Source organism: Dendrobium catenatum, unplaced genomic scaffold (genome assembly GCF_001605985.2).
Source record: "Dendrobium catenatum unplaced genomic scaffold, ASM160598v2 fragScaff_scaffold_72, whole genome shotgun sequence".
Taxonomy (NCBI): domain Eukaryota; kingdom Viridiplantae; phylum Streptophyta; class Magnoliopsida; order Asparagales; family Orchidaceae; genus Dendrobium; species Dendrobium catenatum.
In genome coordinates this window covers 534,496-554,977 of record NW_021318534.1, presented here as the reverse complement: position 1 = coordinate 554,977, position 20,482 = coordinate 534,496, and the positions used below count along the sequence as shown (strand labels likewise).

The following is a 20,482-nucleotide window of genomic DNA, read 5'->3' as shown; positions in this document are numbered from 1 at the left end:
AAATTCCACCCACCAAATCTTGCTCCCAACATTAATTTTTTATAACTAAACATCAGCTCATAATGAGCTATTCCTCCACTAGATATTAATGAGCTGGCATTACTAATGTTTCAACAACTAAGCTCAAAACCGAAATCAGCCAAGGCTCCATAGAATTGTGTTGACCCCCCCTTTGCCTACATCAAATTCTCCCCTAGAGAAAAAATGGTTGCTGGTGGATGTATATGTCAAGGTATGCCTATAAACCTTATGTAGGCTCCCAACTCGAGCTAACATCCCATTGAGCTTCCTCTTGGGCTCTCCATGCACCTCTATCTTGTCCATTAAGGATTTCTCCAGTCGAGACACCATGCCTCTTCTCAAAGCATGGATGGTGGAACCTTATTCCACGAGGCTACTCTCATCTTCACCTTTGTCATCCATTTGAGCCCCGCAGCTCTTATCCATCGAGTTAAATGCAAACCTAAACTAGAGATCCTCTCTTTGGATTTCTCCCATGGCTTGAATGCTGGATCACACTGCTCATCCATTCCTTGGCTTCCCCCATGATGACTCCACACTTGCTATACCAATCATGCCTCCTATTTTTCCATCTAATGGGGGTTAACCAAATAATGCCCAAGGTCTTGAATACTCCAAAATCATCTTCAAGGTTCTAGGTCATGCTAAAGTGCATAAGCTTCAAGAAGACTCCAAGATTCTCTAAAATATTCTAGGCAACCTTATATAAACTATTGTGATATACTAGAATAATATGCAATATTTTAGAAGAAATATTTTCTCATGTATTCTAGAATATTCTCTACGCTATCGGGACTATAAATAATGGCCCCAATCCCTGATTTGGATCCATCCAAAAGTTTCCCAAGTTCTTAAGCTTTGTGTCAATAAAACATTACTTTACTTTCCACCTCTTTTCTCAAGTGTCCAAGTGTTCTTATCCTTGTGTTGTGAAAGTTAGGCTGCTTAGCATAGGTTTTGAGCGCTATAGTCGCACGAATGACTAAGGAAAGGTCATTGTGTGATTGTCTTCGACTACCAACTAAGAGATCTTATGTTCGAAACTTGAGTATTTGATATGTGTGTGAATTTATGTTAATTGACCTAAGTATCCCCTAAAAAATTATATGTACTTTAATACACACATTTATATAATAATTAGTTGTCGAGATGTTTGGCGGCGGCGGCGGCGGCAACCTCCCTTGATTTCCAGCTCGTTAGTCCCCTTACTCAACTTCGGCCGGGCCATTTCGCTGCCTTTGCTCGACCAGGCCCCAATTCTCTCTTATGGTTTTACCACCTACTTCGATTTCTCTTGTCATCACGGAGGAAAGCTTTCACGGAATTTTCTTCGTCATCAAATTATTTAAGGACAGTCATTGATGTATGATTTTTGTCTTCCCGACAATCTCAATCGGCTAAAGCGTATGATTGTGAACATTTTCACAGTAGTATCATCGATTTCTTGTTATCATGATGAATAGAATGTCGGCATTTTGCCATGGATTTTGTTTCTCGAAGTCTGAGAGCCTCCGGAGCTCATGATCGGATGCAGTTGGGATGTTCTTCTGTCGTTCCCATTGCTACGTTAGGCACGATAGAAGATTTGGTTGCAGAACTTCCACAAGGGGGAATCTAGTACTTTTTCATATACAGCCATTTGCCCTATTTTGCTCTACCACTGACGTCGGATCAGGGGATCCGAGGTCGGATTCTGAGAATGAGTGGGAAAAACTCCTCAAACCCTTTGATCTGGAAGAACTTAAAAAGTCTTTTAACTGGGTCACTCCCCGAAGGCTGTGCAAACTGCTTGAGCTTCCCCTTGACATTTCCACATCATTGCAAGTTTTTGATTGGGCTGGCTTGCAGAAGGGCTACTCCCATACATTTGACGTTTACTATATTCTGGTAAGAAAATTAGCTGAAGCTGGTGAATTCAAGATGGTGGAGAAGCTGTTACAGAGGTCAAAAGAGGAAGGAGTTGTTTTAAGAGAGCATTTATTTATTGTGATCATCAATTGGTATGGGAAAGCCGGTCTTCCCGGAGCGGCTGTCCAAGTGCTCGATGAAATGCGTGAGAAGTATGAATGCCAACCGACTTTCAGATCTTATAATGTGGCTCTGGACATTTTGGTTGGGGCTAATTGCCATAGGATAGCTGTCAACTTGTTCCATAGGATGCTTCATAGAGGTGTGTTTCCCACCACTTTCACGTTTTCAATAGTGATGAAAGCTCTTTGTTTGGTGAATGAGGTGAACTCGGCACGCTCGCTTCTTGATAAAATGGGAAGGCATGGATGTGTTCCTGACTCAATAATTTATCAGACTTTAATACATGCTTGTTACAAGGAGAATAAGGTTCAGGATGCTTTACAGCTTTTGGAGGATATGCTGTTGATGGGTTGTTCCCCTGATGTTAATACATTTAACGATGTTATTCATGGGCTTTGCAAAATTGGCTATGTAGATGATGCAACCATATTGGTCGAAAGGATGGTTCTTCGAGGATGCTCACCAAATTCCCTGACATATGGTGTTTTGTTACAAGGGTTGTGCAAGAAAGGTGAAATTGATGAAGCAAGAGCAGTATTAGCCAAAGTGCCCAATCCAAATGTGGTTTTGTTTAATACTGTCATCAATGGATTTTTCACTGCAGGTAGGTTGTTAGAAGCAAAAGCTCTTTATGATAATATGACACAAAATGGTTGTAATCCAGATGTTTTCACTTATAATATCGCGATTAGTGGGCTCTGCAAGGAAGGAAGGTTAGGATCAGCTATTCATCTTTTTAAGGAGATGGAGGCTAAAAATTGCTTGCCAAATGTGATAACTTACACGATTTTGATTGATGGATTTTGTAAGGATGGTCAGTTAGGTGAAGCCAAAAACATATTGGAGGAAATGTACTCAAAAGGCTTCAGCCTTAATACAGTAGGATACAACTGTCTCATCTGTGCTCTCTGTAAGGACCATAGGATTAATGAGGCCATGAAGCTTCTTGAAAGGATGGGGGAAGAAGGTTGTAAGCCTGATATAATTACATTTAATTCTCTTATACATGGTCTTTGCAAAGTTGATCAACTGGATGAAGCCTTCAATGTTTATGGAAACCTATTGCTGGAGGGAGTTGTTGCTAATGGTGTGACTTATAATACATTGATTAAAGCATTGCTGATAAAGGGAGAGCTACAGAAATCTTTGAAACTTGCCAATGATATGGTGTTGCATGGTTGCTCGGTGGATGTTATCAACTTCAACAGACTGATAAAGGCGCTTTGCAACAATGAAGGCGTTGAGGCAGGATTAGAGCTGTTCGAGAAGATGAGACAAAAAGGTATCTGTCCAAGTACTATTTCCTGTAATCTTCTTATTGATGGGCTCTGTAAGAAACGAAGAGTGCAGGATGCTCTAGAATTATTAGGGAAAATGCTTCAGCTTGGTTTCAAACCAGATATAGTGACTTATAATAGCCTGATAAATGGTATGTGTAGGAAGGGCGCGATGCATGCAGCTCTTAACCTCTTAGAGAAGCTCCATGCTGAACAAATTGTTCCTGACATAGTTACATATAATATTTTTATTAGCTGGTACTGCAAGGCAAATTTGATTGATGAAGCAAACAAGCTCCTAAATAGAGCCGTGAATATTGGAATTACACCCAATGCCCGCACTTGGGATGTTTTGTTACACAATGTCCTTCAGGAATCAATCAATATTGTATCACTTCTGCAGCTAAAGCCAGATTACACTCATTGAAGTTCTCAGTAGAACCACAGTCAAGGGGCTGTAATTCTCTTATGCAATGTAATTTGACTTGATATGATATGTCATGGAGCATCAGTAGTGGGCTACTGGGCTGTTAGGGTGATTCTAACGCCCTCTACAGCTCATGGGGTTCTTGAAAGAGAGCTGCAACTCTTTGCTGCAATGCAGAGGTAATTGTTGGCTCTTCATCTTTGCAGCTAAGAAAAGTTGATCTCATTATAGATTTTTTTCAGGTCTGCAGATATTCACTATCTTACTTTTCACCTAGAGAGCTATATGTAATACATTTGAAAGGCATATATCAAAGATGAGTAAAAATCTTTTTGAAGATACAAGCATGTACATTTAAGTGTTTTATTTAAGGATTTCGTTTTCTGGATGCTAAAAGGTTCAAAATACAGCTACACGGCATGGATAGGAAGACCAAGGTTTTGAACCGAATGTTTTATGTGCATTTGCACATGAATATTTTACTAACTGATCTGTGAATTTTTTTTACATATCCATTAATTTTATTGAGGAAATGCAGCAGCACGATTTAGCTGCTAAGCAATAAGCTATTGAACTTTACATTGTATTTCATTTGATAGAATCAGCCAATCCGAAACCGTTAGTTGACAGTTGCTCTCCTATTTTAAAGCTGGTAATTACTAATGCGGAAATCTGTCAAGAAAATATGCATGAGTTCAGTAAACTCCTACATCAGCGTTTTGCTGCTATATTTCTCTACAACTAGTTCAGAACATTCCTGCTCTCCTTCGTGCCTTCGCTCCAAGTCTTCACAGTCCTCTTATGATTCATCTAATGGGATGATCGTACCATGCTAGGTGTACCTGAGAATTCAAAGTTGCCTTGTTAACCTCCATCCTATAACTATTCCACTATTGTTGTTGGGCTTCAGCGGCTAAGTCTAAGGACTCTAGAAACTATATAAAGGGTATCTAGGTTTGGCCTAGGAGGGCTAGGCTCATCACAGGGTGGTCAAGTTGGTAAGGACCTTAGATTGGCTGAGGCATTGACCTAAGGTCTTGCGAAACTAGCCTAGGTCTCTCTAGTGCAAGCTATGCGCTACTATTATTATATACATGCTCCAAGTCTATGCACTAGGGAGTTTGGATGTTGGAGAAGTAAACCACGTAGCAAACATAAACAAGAAAGAGAAAATGCAGTTGAAAGAAAGAACATCAGGATGCAACGCGGAAAAGCTAGAAATCCAGAAAAAACTCAGAGCCCGCCACACCCAGAAATTCACTATGAAATTTTGGGAGAAATAGTACATATTTCTCTTCTCTCTTGCTCTCTCCTTTTCTCTATTCTATCTTGCACAGTTCTCTTACAAACAAACAAAGAGAAACATAAAAAATCCACAAAGGGACTCAAACCTTAATGAAAAAACGAGAAAAAAATTATCAGGCTGTCTTGCAACGCCAAGTTTGGATCTCCATGATGCTCCACTTTGTGTTTCCAGCCTGCTTGATAGCGTCGTCATACTGTGTCCGATTATGACAAGACTAACCCCAAGATCCGATTGGAGAATTACTGAAACAAAAACTTCCATGTATATACTACACAAAGCCACTACTGAATGCAATATAAAGTGGAAGACTACTGAATCTCAAAAATAATTTTTTATATATCATCCAAACACATACAATCTAAAGTATTTATAACAATCCTTAACAATAGAGAAAAATAAAATAAAAACCATGCTTGCAAAAAATCAACTAACAAAAAGGCCATATCTGCAAAACAGATCAGAGTCTGCTATTCAAATTACTCAGTTCCTTCTTTACCCTTTTCCTTGCGTAAAAACGGAAGCAAAAATAGAAGTGAGATAACACGACTCAGTAGGCTATCGTAGTCTAAAACATAAATCAATACCTGAAACCAAAATAAAATTGAAAATACTATACTATAAAATAAGCTTAAGTACTGTACGAAAAACTAAAAAATTGAAGCAGAAGTTGAAATTGAAACCAAATGAATTATAAGCAAATATTTACTTTATTAAAATGACTCTCAGCACAAATTTTTATATATCTTTATCAAGGCTTTTAAAACCGGACCGGTCAATGAACCGGAAGAAGGAGGGGTTAGAGGTTTGATGGTTCGACTCACGCAAAGCCGAAGCAGCAACGAAGAAATGGCGACGAGGAAAAGCCAAATCCTGATAAACGTATAAATCACATTTTACCTCCATTTTGAACTCAATTACGGATTTGCTAATCCTATAGTTCGGCGTATTTAAGGGATTTGGACGAAAAATACCCGTCGACGTCTTCGCCTGCAGCTTCAATTGTTACTTCCTCGTATCTTTTTCGTCGAGGGTTTCCGGTATAAGCAGAAGGGCGTGAAATACGAAGGTTTTCGACCCCACGATCCCGTCGACGCCTCGCAGCAAGCTCCCGTCGGGACTTCCGATACGCCGAAGAGGAAGAAATACACGATATGTCCGAAAGCCGAATGAGTTTAGGGTTTTATTTTTCTCTCTCAGCCGCGAAATCGCACTGTAGCTGAACCGGATGGTTTTCGGAAACCGGACGGTTTTCGGAAATCGGAACCGGTTCGGCGGTTCAGCAGTCGAACCGCCGGTTCGAGCGGTTCAAAACCGATTCTGTGCAGAGCCAGTTCTAAAATGAACCGTAACCGGCCGGGCGGCCGGTTCGCGGTTCAACCGGTTGAACCGGCCGGTCCGGTCCGGTTTTAAAAGCATTGATCTTTATAGTTTCGTTAACAAAATCCCACCTCGATATCCCGCAGGCTGCGACACAACAGAATTTCACCTCGGTTGCCCACTGGCACCGACATAAAGAAATCCTACCTCGGTTGCCCACAGGCGCTGACATCACAAAATCACACCTCGGTCGCCCACTAGTGCCGGCATAACAGACTTCCCACCTTGGTCGCCCATTGGCACCGGCATAACATCACATCATATCACATCCTCACACATTTCTTTCACTATTATGCACATTTGCTGAGCATTTCATTAATTAAAGCATAATTAAACTTATTTAAAAAATTATCAAAATGTCTTAACGACAGGCAATAGAAATACTACTAAGCAAAAATGCACAATTTTCAAACATAACTAAATTACCATAGATTATTTAAAACATCATTATAAGACATTAATCGTAATATGTCACTATTTTTCAGAGTCTGAATTATATTTTATTCAATACAAACTGTACAAAATCCAAAACACATGGTAAATTTTTTTTCAAAAAATACTCAAAGTATTCATAATCACGAGCTCTATAACATATAAAGTTACGCGACAGAAGTTCTACCAATATAAAATTATTCTCATTTTTCGATAATGAAAATGTTAATTTTATCGAATAAATCCTAGAAACATCGAATTATTGAAAATTGAGATAGACAAAATGACATCTACCTCGAGACGAATAACTTTTTCAACTAGTCCGACAACTAAAAATGGCCCAAAGAAACTCAAAATCCTTCATTTTCTCTCCAAACCCTCTCTCTTTCTCTCTCTACTTCGATTGGCTGCTCGATTAAATGCAATGAAATAATAAAAATATTTAAATTTAATGTGTTGTTAACGGACTAGCGCTGCGGCGCTAAATTCGAGCACTGCGGCGCTAGTTCAAAACTCAATTTCCAGAGTTGGGAGCATTGCAATGTCACTATTTTGTACCTGATACTGTAGCAGCGCTGATGCACTCGGACACCTTGCCCTGAGACGCTCAAATAGTAATGTTTCTTAAATTTCACCAAAATTCACACCAAATACTTGGGACTAATTCTGGAACACAAGAAATCATTTTTCATGCATAAAAAAACTCCCAAAGATGTGCAAATGGGTTCAAAACTAAAAAAAATTAATGATTTATCATTCTCCAATCGAGTCAACTTGATGTAGAACTATATGTTTTAAAATGATGAAATAAGAATTTGCACGATTTCGTGATAAGAGTAAATAAGATTAGAATTATTAACAAATTAAAACGATCAAATAAAACATAAGAGTGGTCACTTCCGTTTAGGCTAAGTTACACACTAAGCACTTGGATTATCAAAACAACATCGAAAATCAAGTCATGCAAATAGAATAACCTTCAACAGAAGTCCCTAATCTAACAATAAGATTATAAGCAAATATAATTCACTCAACCCAACGTTATAAATTCCTACGTTTACTAAGCTTAGGCAAAGGTAAAGCACGGCTCCTTGTGACTTGTCATCACCTACAAGATTAGGGGATTAGGATGGTAATTGAAAAGAGGGGAGAAGTTCACCTTAGTCAAAGTCGGGAAACATTTAGCCGAGATGTTGAAGAACTTCGTTGTAGTTCCCTTGAAGGTTCAACTTAGAGAGAAAGAAGTTTCTCTAGTGTTGAAGGTGGTGAGCATGCTTGTTGGTACTTCCCTTGGAGGCTCCAATTGAGAGGGAGGATCTTATCTCAATAACCCTTAAGGAAGAAGGGGGATGAAGTGGCCGGCCATGAGGGAAAGTGGTTTGGGAGCTTGGGTTCAGATTTGGGAGGTTTAGGTGGAGGGAAATTTCAATTCAAACACCTCCTAATTATCCTCTTGATTGAGAGTAATTAAAGGGAGGGAGAGAAGAGAGAGGGGGTAAGAGCTAGGGGCCAGCGATTTTAATGAGTGGGGAGGGATTTATGAGGAGGTGATGAGTTCCTAAATTTGGGCTTAAAGATTAGGAAAGATTTAATGGGATCCAAATTAAGTTGAATTTCAAATTGAATTCCATTAGGAAACTTTCCTAAAATAGATTAATACAAATAGGAAAGGATTTAAATCTTGAATTTAATTAATTTGGATTCCAAATTGGTTCCAAATTAATTTTAACTAAATTAGGAGATCCAAAGTAAGACGAGTGGAGTGGGGCCGGCAGTTTAGCCAGATATCTAGGCTCTCCTAATCCAAGGGAATCAGGATATTCAACATACACATATCATATAGTCACTCGATCGGTCTAAAGGGGAAAAATAAGGAGATAAGTCTTCTCATACCAAGCATGCGTGAGAGAAAGATGAAAGCGGTGCCATCAGCTTGATGCAGATGGGTGGAATTTATAGATTTTGAAGAGTGGAGAGCTTGCCCACTGATAATTCATGCAACGGTATGCTAGTACCGCCACTCGTTGACCCTAGATCTAGAAAGGATGTACTGTATATTAAGTACTAACGCCGCGACTTAACTAGTGCAAGACACTGTGAGGGGACTTATAACTTGAACCCCAATAGGGATCTAAGCAGCCCCGAGCTGGATTTATCACCCTGCTTGGAAAGAAGTACCAACTAGACTCCACCCATCATTTTAAATCCACGAAATTCAGTCTTACGCAAATACAAGAGTGGTGGGAGGCACATAAGGGAAATGGGCATCAAGCCTAATCATGAATGGTACTATGCGATACAAAATGAACTATTCCTTTATGTGACAAAAAAAATCTATATGATTTGACTCAAAGCTATGCATGCATGGTATGACTAATCAGAACTAGCTGATAGTCATTGTGAAGTGAACAAGACTTGAAATATTAGTTACATTTTAAAAAGTGACCCACAAGAGATCATGCATTAGTTTTTGAAAAATGGGTTGAAAGTTTTACCAATAGAAAGTTATCCTCGTTTTTTGGTAACGAAAATATAAACTTTATCGAATAAATCCTAAAAACACGAATTATTGAATCCTGAGATAGGCAAACGACACTTACCTCAAGGCAAACAGCTTTTCAAACTAGCCCGACGGCTAAAAACGGCCTGAAGCAACTCAAAATCCTTCATTTATTCTCCCAAACCTTTCTTTCTCTCACTACTTCGGCCGGATGCTCAATTAAATGTAATGGAATAGAGAAAATATTTTAAATTTAAATTATTTTTAATGGCCCAATATTGCGACACTCAATCCGAGTGCTGTGGCGCTAGTTCAAAACTCAAATTTTAGAGCTGAGAGCACTGTAATATTACTATTTGACGCCTGACACTGTAGCAGCGCTGAGGTGCTCAAACAGTAATATTTCCCATATTTTGCCGAAAATCACATTAAATATTTGGAACTCACTCTAGAACGCATGCAATCGTTTTTATGCATAAAAATACTTCTAAATACATGCAAATGAGTTCAAAACTCAAAAATTAAAAAAATTTCAATTTTCCAATCGATTCAATTGGTCTGAAATGAACTTTAATCCTGAAGGTCTCACAACAGCGCTAGTGTTTGGAGCACTGCAGTGCTTCCCTCTCTATCTGTCTCCAATCAAACTATATAGCACAAAAGTGCTCGAGTACACAGCATTGCACGATGCATGGTTGTACAAAAAAAAAATCTTAGGTGATCATTAAGGAGAGCAGAGGTAAAGATGAATAGGAAGATGAAATAGTATTAGTTGAAACATAAGGTTACATGAGAGTGTATATTTATCTTAGAGAAGGGTACAAGTTGTTAGAGAGAATCAAATATTCTCTGTATAGAGCGGCTGCAGTAGAGTATGTTAGATGGCAAGCATAGTGAAGAGATAGTTGTGTGATAAGCTATTTTGCTTCTCAACTGTTTGGTTTTGTATTTGGTTGACAACCCCCCTCAAACTGATGATTCAAATCGTAAGTATGGTCATGAGTAAATGAAAACGGGTTGAAGTCAGCGGCTTAGTGAGAATGTTTGCAGGTTGATCAACATAATTTATGTGGTGGACAACTATTTTATTGGACTGGATGTGTTCCCTAATGAAATGATAGTCATTCAATGTGCTTAGTGCTGGTGTAGAACGCATGATTATTGGTGAGGGCCATTGCAGATATATTATCATAGTATAGGGAGGTGGGTGTAGCTGTGGGAATGTAAAAGTCTATTAACAGACGTCTTAGCCAAATTATATCAGAGGTGGCACGCTCTATATTCAGCTTTTGTTGATGATTTGGCTACCATAACCTACTTCTTCACACACAATAGGAAATGAGTGAGTCACCCATAAATGTATAGAATCCAGAAATAGACTTTCGATCCATCGAGTCTGTGGCCCAGTCAGAGTCTGAGTAGCTGTTGAGTTGGTGATTGTCGGGGATGAGTGGAAGGTCGAAATGTGTTGTGCCTTGAATGTAACAGAGATGACGTTTGAGTGACTGATAATCAGTGGTGGTGGGTTGGTGTATTCGCTTACAAATCTGATTGGCGGCGAATGCAATGTCAGGTCTGGTAATGATTAGATATTGCAGAGATCCTACAAGCTTGCAATAGAGAGTGGGGTTGGGGAATGGTTGGATGGGAGGAGAGCATTTGGAGGATTTGATGGATATGGGTGTAGGTGAGGATTTACAGGAAGTAAAGCCGGGGTATAATGTGTTTGATTTAGGAAGTAGTCGTTGGCAGTGGGAAGCACTTGAGTGCCAAGGAAAAAGGAAATGGGGCCAAGTTCCTTGAGGGAGAAGTTGGTTTGCAGTTTGTGGATGATAGCTGAGATAGCTGGTTGGTTCTTTCCTAAAATTAGGATGTCGTCCATATATATAAATATGTAGATTTGAATGTGTGGAGTGGTATGGATAAGCAAGAATTGATCAAATTTGTTGAAGTGGAAACATGCATTAAGTAAAAAATTAGTAAGAGTAGTAAACCACTGCCGAGGAGCCTGTTCGAGGCTATAGATTGCTTTGTGAAGTTTGTAGACATAATCTGAATGGAGTGAGTCCTTGAATCCAGGGGGTTGATGCATGAAGACTTCCTTATATAATTGGCCATATAAGAAGGCTTCAGAGATGCCAAGCTGAAGAACTGGCCATTTGCGAGAGGCAGAGATAGTGAGAAGAACCCGAATGGTGGGCATTTTGGCGACTGTTTTGAATGTTTCAGTGTAATCTATTCCAAATTGTTGTTTGAACCCTTGTGCTGCGAGTCTGACTTTGTAGCAATCAATGCTGCCATCAGACTTCAATTTGGTTATATAAGTCAAGCAACAACCAAGGATATTCTGATGAGGTGGTTTGGGAACAAGTGACCAAGTGTCTTGCTACTGAAGGGCGAGAAATTCAGAAGACATAGCAAGTCTCTAATGTGGATGTTTGATAGCTTGAGAGTAGCATATGGGGGTGAGGATGGATGTAGGGGTAGCAAGGAGGACAAAAATCTGTTTGGGTTTGGAATGTCCTGTTTTGGAGCGAGTCTGCATCTAATGAGGAGGTAGGGCAGTGGATTCAACCAGTGAAGGCAGCAAGGTTGTAGGGGAGGGAATGTCAGCTATTAAGGATGGAGTGGAGGGCTGATGGGGACATCAGCTCGTGGAAGGTTTATCAGAGGCGTGGCCGCCGATCTACGGCCACGATCGAGTCTTTGTATTTCTGAGTACTTTATGTTATTTAATTATTCATGTATTTTTCTATTTGCTTAGTGCCATTTTAGTTTTTCCGTTTGTACCCCTTTAGTGGGAGTTGTCGTATGTGAGCCCAAAGGGCAAGTTAGTCTTTTATTTTCTTGAGTCTTTGTACTTGGCTATTTATAGCCTTATGTCTTTTGTTTTGAGGTGATGAATGATTGCTTATGAATATTTTTTCTTGGTTGAGTTTGAGAGAGAGCTTGAGAGTTCTAATGGAGAGAGATCCCTAGGAGAGGGAGATTTGCGCAATATCCACCAATTTAGATAAGTCGGGTTCGTGTTTCTAATCCCTATCTTCTTCCCCTTGCCTCCTCCTCCATCTAGCCGCCGTCTCTCCTCTCACCCGAGCCACATTCACCTCACCCGGTCATCCCCCTCAGCTCCACAGCCAACCCCATCCAACCAAACCAACTTTCCTCTCCCAAAACCGGTGGCTACCTCATACTAGCCGCCGGCCACAAAGGATTTCACCTCCCTCCCTTTTCATCCTTTATTTCCTATTATAAATTTAATAATATTTTGGATTAAGTTTGAATGCAAATCCAAGTGGTTTAAAATTCAAATTATTTCCTAATACACAAAATCTATTTTAGGAAAGTCTTTAAATTCTTTCCAATCAATTCATAATTGATTGGGATTTTAATTGCCTTTCCTAATTTAAATATCCCAAATTAGCAATTAATAAAATAATTGCTCAAATCCCTCTCCCAAATATTGTCGCCGGCCCCCAACCCCCTCCCCTCCCCCCTTCCTTGGGTTAGGATTAGGAAATATTTCCTAATTCCTACTCTCTCCTCTTTGGAAATAATTCCCCTCTCTTGCCAACCGAAATTTTTTTTTTTAGCCCAAGCCTTTATTTACTTTCCAAAATATGAGAGTGGAATTAGGAATTAACTCCCTAATTTCCCCCCTTTATCCCACCGGCCCCCTTACAGATTTTCCCAAAATTTGTCCACAATACATTGCTCCCCTTTGGGAAAGAATTGGAGAACCAACCTGCTGCTGGCCGAAACTCTCAAGGCCCCAACTTAGAAGGAAATCTGAAATTTCTCTCATAATTTTGGATTAAATTCTGAAACTGTTTCGGATTTTTGGGAAAAGGACTTGGAGCTTGTTTCCTCTCTACATGCAAGAGAAACTTCTTTCTCTTCGACGAATTTCGAGACCATCAACAAAGTGGAAGGAGATTTATTCCCTAGCCCCAATGAATGGCGGATCCAGCAACTGAATATGGTTTAACATGGGACGAGGATGGTTTCACCGATATCCTACGCTCAACTTTCTTCGACGTGAGCCCAAGGATTGATCACACCGTCGAGGACTACTTGGAGCGTATTCTGGACACATTAGTGGAAGCCATTGATGAGCACTTTGAAGGCATTGAGTGGAGGATCTCCACCACTCATCAACGAAGGTTTCTCTTACTCCTTTTCATTATATTTTCCTAAATCTAACTTCTCTTGGAATTGATGACAGTCATGAAGGACGACTCCATGCCGCTCATGCTAAAGCTTAGTAAACGTGGGGTTTGAGTTCACCTTTATACTTTCTAATTCTTGTTGTTAGACTAGGGATTTCTTTGAAACTACTATTTGTCTTTGTATTGTTTTCATTCTTATTTGGAAGGCTTCAAATCTCTTGCTACGTAATTTAGCTTAAGCGGGTGTGATCCCTTAATTGTTTTGATTAGTTGTTTTAAACTGCTTCTAGTTTGTTCTGTGATTGTTCTAATCAAGAGTTGTGCAAAATCTAAATGAACTAAAATCATTTCATATTTAGTCCTGCATCAAGGGCGGGTTTGTTTGTGAAGGAGGTGAAGTTTGATCTGTTGAGATTTGAAGGGTGTATGTGGGAGGTGATATTGGATGGTATAAGGTGGAGGTAGGAATCAGGGTAACTGGTGAGAGATGAGGTGAGGGAGATCGAGGTGGGGACGTTGAGAATGGTGTGGGCTGATAGGGGAAGTTATCTTCATAGAAGATAACATGATGAGAGATACGTAGTTTACATGAGCGCAAGTTGAGACAACGATAGCCTTTGTGGGAGGTGGAATAACCAAGAAAGATGCAATCAGTTGAACGTGGCGATGCAATCAGTTGAACGTGGCTGAAGTTTTTGGGAGCTTAAGGGCTTTAGTCAGGGAAAACATAGACATCCAAACGTCTTAAGGTGATCGTAAGATGATGTATGGTTATGAAGTAGCTGAAATGGAGAGGCATAGTTGAGAACTTTGGATGGGAGATGGTTGATCATGTAGTTGGCAGTATGTAATGCTTCCATCCAAAACTTGAGGGGGAGATTGGCTGCATGTAGGAAAGTACGAGTGGCGTCGAGAAGATAACGATGTTTACGTTCAGCTAGGCCGTTTTGTTCTGTTGTATAGTGACAATTGAGTTGGTGAATGATGTCGTGAGTTGAGAGAAATTGTTGAAAGGGGTGAGAAAGGTATTCTCCGCCTTTATCAGATCATAACATTTGTATTTTGGTGTTGAATAAATTTTAAGCTATGTAGAGGAATTGCTGAAATTTAGTGAATATTTCAGCCTTTCTATGCATTGGGTACAACTAGCAAAAATGAGAGAAGTCATCGAGTAAAATAACATAATAGATATAACCATTAAGTGATTGCACGAGTACTAGTCCCCAGACATCAAAATATATAAGAGGAAGTGGTTTAGTAGTTCTCTTTAAACTTTTAGTAAAATGCAGTTTGTGGCTCTTGGCCACATTACAAGACTTGCAAAGAGGAGGGGGGAAGAAGTACATAGAGAGGAAATATGTTTAGCTAAAGCATATAAAGCTTGGTTGTGTGGATGTCACAATCTGGCATGCCATAGAGAAGCAAGGTGGAGTTGAGTGTGGAGAGCCACGGCAGGAGAGTGGTTGGAGAAGATGGGGTAGAGACCGTTACGGCTACGATCTCGAAGAATTACTTGGTTGGTTAGGGAGTCCTTGATGAGAAAGCCATTGGCGTCGGATGGCGTCGAAGAAGATAGAAAATCGATTATCAGTTGTAAGTTTATGAATAGAAAGTAAATTGTTTGTAAGAGAGGGAACGTGAAGTAAGGAATGGAGTATGAGCTTATGGTTGGAGTTCGGTAATGGAAGGAGACTTTGGCCACTGTGCTGGATAGGTATAGCAGAACCATTGGCAATGTAGATGGTGTCCTGACCACTATTTGTGGTGAATTATTGTAGATGATTAGGGTCAAAAGTGAGATTTGTGGGTGCTCCAGAATCAAGATACCAATCAGCTAATGTTGGTGGATATTGCTAAGTGAGAAGACCACAGGGGTTGCTGGTAGCTGGAGGAGAGTATTGAAGAATGCACCTGTGCCAATAGGAGGCAGCCGAGTGTTCAAGTTTTTGACATGTCTGACATATGAGGCGCGGCATGGAGGATTGGCGAGCACCACGAGCAGAGGAATTGGTGGGACGAGGAGAGTAGGATCGTGGGGAGAAGATGCGGCAATGACTGGAGCGGAAGGAATTGGTGGAGAGTTCACGTGAGGTAGAATTGTTGGTAGTCTGAAGGGCGAACGTATCTAGATGGGGTAACGATTATTTGGAGAGATCGTTCTGGATGTGAATTTCTTTACTACAGAGCAATGAATAGAGATTATCAAGGGAAATAGTGTTTAGTGAGGTGTGAATGGAGGTTTTGAAGGCTTGGCAAGAGGGGGGTAAATTATTAAGAATGTATCGTATGATATTCTTGGTATCAACATGTGATCCGACAGTAGCAATGTTGTCGACGAGGGCTTTAATTTGAGCAAGGTATTGTGAAATGGTAAGGTATTTCATGGTAATATGATGAAGTTTGTTCTTGAGTTGAATGACTCGGGAACGATTTGTGGGTTGCAACCGTTTCTCCAAGGTGTTCCAAATTTCATGGGTGGTTTTGAGGGTAAGAATATAGGGAAGAATGGGTGGAGATATAGTAGAGAAGAGAGCAACGAATAGGTTCTGATCGGTGAGCCTCCATAGTTGGAAATTTGGGTTAAGGGAGATATCACCAGTTAGTGAGGATGTATGCTTTGGCGAACAAGTTTGAGCACCGGATAAATCCATTGGCGGTAAATATTTTTAGAATCTGGAGTTTCCAGATGGGATGATTATCATTGTTAAGCTGAATGTTAACAATGTGTTTGAGGTTGGACATGAAAAACTTGAGGGAGGGAGGAATTGCCAGTTTACCAGTAGGAGAGCTGGATAAAATGGGCTAAGGTGAAGAACCATTGTTGTCCACCTTGTAGGTAGGATGATGAGCAGGCCGGTGGCCTTAGTGCTCTGATACCATGAGAGCAGAGGTAAAGAAAAACATGAAGATGAAACAGTAAATGTATTAGCTGAAACATAAGGTTACATGAGAGTGTATATTTATCTTATAGAAGGGTACAGGTTGTTAGAGAGAATCAAATATTCTCTGTATAGAGCGGCTGCAGCAAAGTATGTCAGATGGCAGGCATAGTGAAGAGATATTTGTGTGATAAGCTATTCTACTTCTCAACTGTTTGGTTTTGTTTCTGGTTGACAATTAACAGCTTGTCCTAATTTTTGGAATGATATTTTTGTTATCTTGCTTACACTGGATGCTAAAAATGTATTAGAAAGGCATCTTATAAAATAAATACTGTAATGTAAGATATTTTTATCTATTTTAGGTAGGAGTAGAAGTATAGTTGATGATAATTTTTTAAAAACAAGTTGGTTGAAATTACTGGTGTCTCAAGATAAAATTCATGGAACAAATATAAGGTTGGCTATGCTTATGAACTTGATTGCTAAGTAATGAAAAAGATCCAAAAATTTATTATTATTAAGCAATTATGAGTATGTTTTGTTAAGTAATGAAAAAGATCCAAAAATATTTTAATTGCTAGAGTATTAATATTTACATGAAAGTAGAAAGAAGCATTGTTAGCATACCTGCAGCCTGTGTGTATTGTCCCGTGGTGGGGGGAGAGCTGTTAAGTTATGAAAGACTCGAAATAAAGAACAAGAAAGGGTGATGAATTTGATAGGTATAAATTTTGAAGTTATGTGAAGTTGTGTAGTAAGCTTTTTATTTCATGAGAAAAAGGAAAGTTACTGTGGATTTACAATTATCCAGTAACAATGCTTTGAAGATCAGATGGGAGGAAGTTGACTTAGTAATTATAATGCTATAGCAGCTTTGTTTGTTTGACAGTGTCATAATTTTCTTATGAAAAAGTTGAATGTTTATAAATATTGAAACTTAATTCTGGCAATCTTCTTATTACAAAAAGGCAGAGTGCTTAACTTGTTCCATCAGTTCTAAATTGAGAGCATAGAGAGTAGTTTGGTTGAAACTATTTATTTAGTTCAAATGGAAGCATTGGAATATTGATATATATTTTTAAAGACTTCTAAAGCAATCTTTACATTGTCTTGTCTATTCCTTCATATATAGTTACAAGAAAAAAAGAAGGATGGATAGGTTAGATGTGTTCTTTTCTCATCAATTTCTTTTCAGGGAGATTGCTGAACTAATCATGATTTTTCCATCTTACATTGGATCTTATTCTCACTTTCAGCTCTTCCAAAGTTATAATCTTCCTTCATGTTTTTGCTTTTGTTAAGCAACTGAAGTGCTTTTTATCTCACTAGAAACCTGCCTTATCTTGGTTTTTCCTTTTCCTAACATTCTTAGCTTTCGAAATGCCTTCACCAGTCTGTTTACATGCTTCTTTTGTGAACTCCAACCGATTGAGCCAATGCAACTGTTAACTTGGCCAGGAGGGCTCCTTCTCTTCAGAGCTGTCTTCCCATTCACGCCAAATTGTCGAAAGCTTGGTGTCCTTGAAGCAATGTCGTTTGATCCCTTAAGTAGATTCTGCTTCTTAAGACTTTTCTTCAGTGTCACGAGTTCCTCTTCAAGAACCTGGATTCTAAAGCTTGTTGATTCATATTCTGCCTTGGCTAGCTCAGGCCTCTCTGTCTGATCTCTGCTCTTTGTAAGGGAGTCTAAAAGGGTTCCTCCAGTATCCTCTTCCTCAGTTGTTTGTTGATATGAATTTTTCCCCATATATTGGCTTAACAGAGCTTGGGATCTGGAGCTTAGAAGGCTTCCTGAGAAATCAGCAAATTCTGTGTACCTGAAGGATTCTGAAAAATCTTTGAAGGCTTGGTGTGTGTGCAGCTGCTGAACAGACAGAGCCTGCACTATTAACCGCAGTGGCATCAGCTCATTCTGCACTGCTTGAATACATATTGGTTGTGACAACTTGGGGCAATTCAAATATTTGCACACAGATGCCTTATCTTCAGATGATATATGCGGATGTTCCTGACATTACAGCAAATTATATGATAAGCTTTAGCTTTTTAATGAGAAGCCAATCAAAAGAGAACTAAACATATTTGGAATTGGAATTACCTGTAAAAAAACACTCATTGCTTTGTAAAGATGGTCATGCGTCTCTCGATCAGCCATTGAGACTGTTTCAATGAGCTTTATGAATCTGTTTGCATCGAGCTTTGGATCCATCGCAATGTAGGAAAGGTAACGGTCCCATAATTCAGCAACCATGGAGTCAGTGTTTATGAGAGAAGATCCACTGTAGAATGTCTCAGGCTTGGAAGATAAATGAAGTGAGAAGATTCTCTCCATCACCTTTACCTCCGCAGAAGATGCTATGGACTCTGAATCCAAGCCATTTGCAGGGAGCAGGAAATCCTCCAAACGAGCAAAATGCAGAAGTGAAGCAACTTCTTCTTCCAATGGAACCCTGCTCTCACTATCTAAACCAAGACTTACAGACCTTGAGAGCATGACAAAGTAAAAACTCACTGGGATCACCTTGCCAGTCTTATTGTCTCCCAGTGGAAGCAACTCAAGTAAGCCTTGAAGAATTGCAGAAACTTTCTTACTCACATCAATTCCATTGTTTTCATCGATGCTCTCCAAGTATTTGTGTGTCTTTGTTGAAAGCACCCATTTGTTAGCATACAACACAATTAATGGGCTAACATACTTCTCTTCCATGCCTTGATTTCTCAAAGATCGAATTATCCTATCGAAGAACTCGAAGGGGAGTGCTATCAGCTCCTTGACCCATAAATCCTGCCCCGCAATCTCCTTCGCCTTTTCGCAGTTCCAGACACGACCAACCATGACTTGTAAACTGAGGAGCGGGCCTTCTCTTTCTCTTTCAGGATCAAGTATCTCCATGCACGCCATGAATGCCAAGGATTCAATGCATCGGCTCACTACAAGAAGTTCCTCAGCCCATGGCAGCAGAATCTGACACTTTTGAAGAACTATAAGGGTATCATCCCAGCTCTGCAACACAACCTGGTTCAAGTAGAGGTCTGCCTGCTCACAGAGGTTACCAGAAGAGTACTCCTCTGTCATATCGAGAAAACTGGCGACGCAACGAAGTGCCAGGACATTGAAAGGGTCAAGAGGGAGTGGACTGTCATAGCAGAACAACATGGCTATCTCAAATGCTTCTGATCCTCCTGGAAAACTATCTGGCAGTTCGATCTCGAATGATTCAGACAAAGCCTTTCTGAAAAAACCAGATTTTGAAACAAGGGGAGCCTGCAGAAAGAGTAGAAATTGATTATGATGGCTTAAATTGATAGAAAGATAGAGTTTTCACTTCACCTCATGGAGATGAAAGATGTTGCCATCGACATGAACATGAACAGAAGCTGGTTTGTTGTTCTCTTTGCTCCTGAATTTGTTGGAAGAAACTTAGTGAGATAGGTAAAAGGTTACAGAAAAGGAAGGACGTAGAAGCTAGCCACTGAATTACCATGAGAGAATTCTTCTTCTGAGCAAGATGCTGGGGTTGGGACTTGAGAAAGGAGTTGGTGTTGAAGGACTTTCGATTCTTCCTGTTTGCTTCATTGCTTGCTCTGATGCAGAGTAGGAGTTTCGTACACTTGGATCAGCTAAGTAAATGAAAAAATGTAGTATTCATATCAACTAGTTAACTTAGAATTGGATTAAATAGGGGGGGACAGAAGAGATTTTAGAAGCTGTTGATAGCTATGAGGTTTACTCATGCATTTCAACTTGAACTAGTCATATGAGAGAGAGAGAGAGAGAGAGAGAGAGATTTAATCATTTTTTATAGAATATTAATTAATATTGAGCAATATTTAGCCAATTTTGCATTAATACTAAGATAATGCTTATACTAATAATACTAAGCCATTTCTATATCAATAAGCTGCCAAAGTAAATATTGAAAAGAAAACGGCCCCACAAACTGGCTCAATAAGCTGCCAAAGTAGGCTGATTTATACCATTTTTTTTTTAATTTTTTGCATTAGTCCAGCGGGATAATATGACAATCTAATCTATTTCAGCAATTTATTATTATTATTT

General features: G+C 39.5%; 2 protein-coding genes across 3 annotated transcripts; one reads left to right on the top strand and one right to left on the bottom strand.

Moving 5' to 3' along the window:
* The first annotated feature begins 1,161 nt into the window (after positions 1–1,161).
* Positions 1,162–18,017, top strand: LOC110104667 (pentatricopeptide repeat-containing protein At5g64320, mitochondrial). Of its 2 annotated transcripts, none has more exons than XM_020833870.2 (2): positions 1,162–3,935; positions 17,881–18,017. In XM_020833870.2, exon 1 carries the CDS (start codon positions 1,561–1,563, stop codon positions 3,754–3,756), a length of 2,196 nt encoding a protein of 731 aa, XP_020689529.2. In that variant the 5' UTR covers positions 1,162–1,560; the 3' UTR covers positions 3,757–3,935; positions 17,881–18,017. The 2 variants fall into 2 exon arrangements, with proteins under 2 accessions (XP_020689529.2, XP_020689533.2); XM_020833874.2 differs by lacking the exon at positions 17,881–18,017 and adding an exon at positions 3,999–4,169.
* LOC110104668 (BTB/POZ domain-containing protein At5g48130) lies at positions 13,587–19,744 on the bottom strand (the record flags this gene model as incomplete). The annotated part of the gene is made up of 2 exons (XM_028695641.1): positions 13,587–18,430; positions 18,521–19,744. Coding segments are annotated over 2 exons (1,935 nt in total), but the record flags the coding sequence as incomplete, so codon positions are not given.
* Between the last annotated feature and the right edge of the window lie 738 nt (positions 19,745–20,482).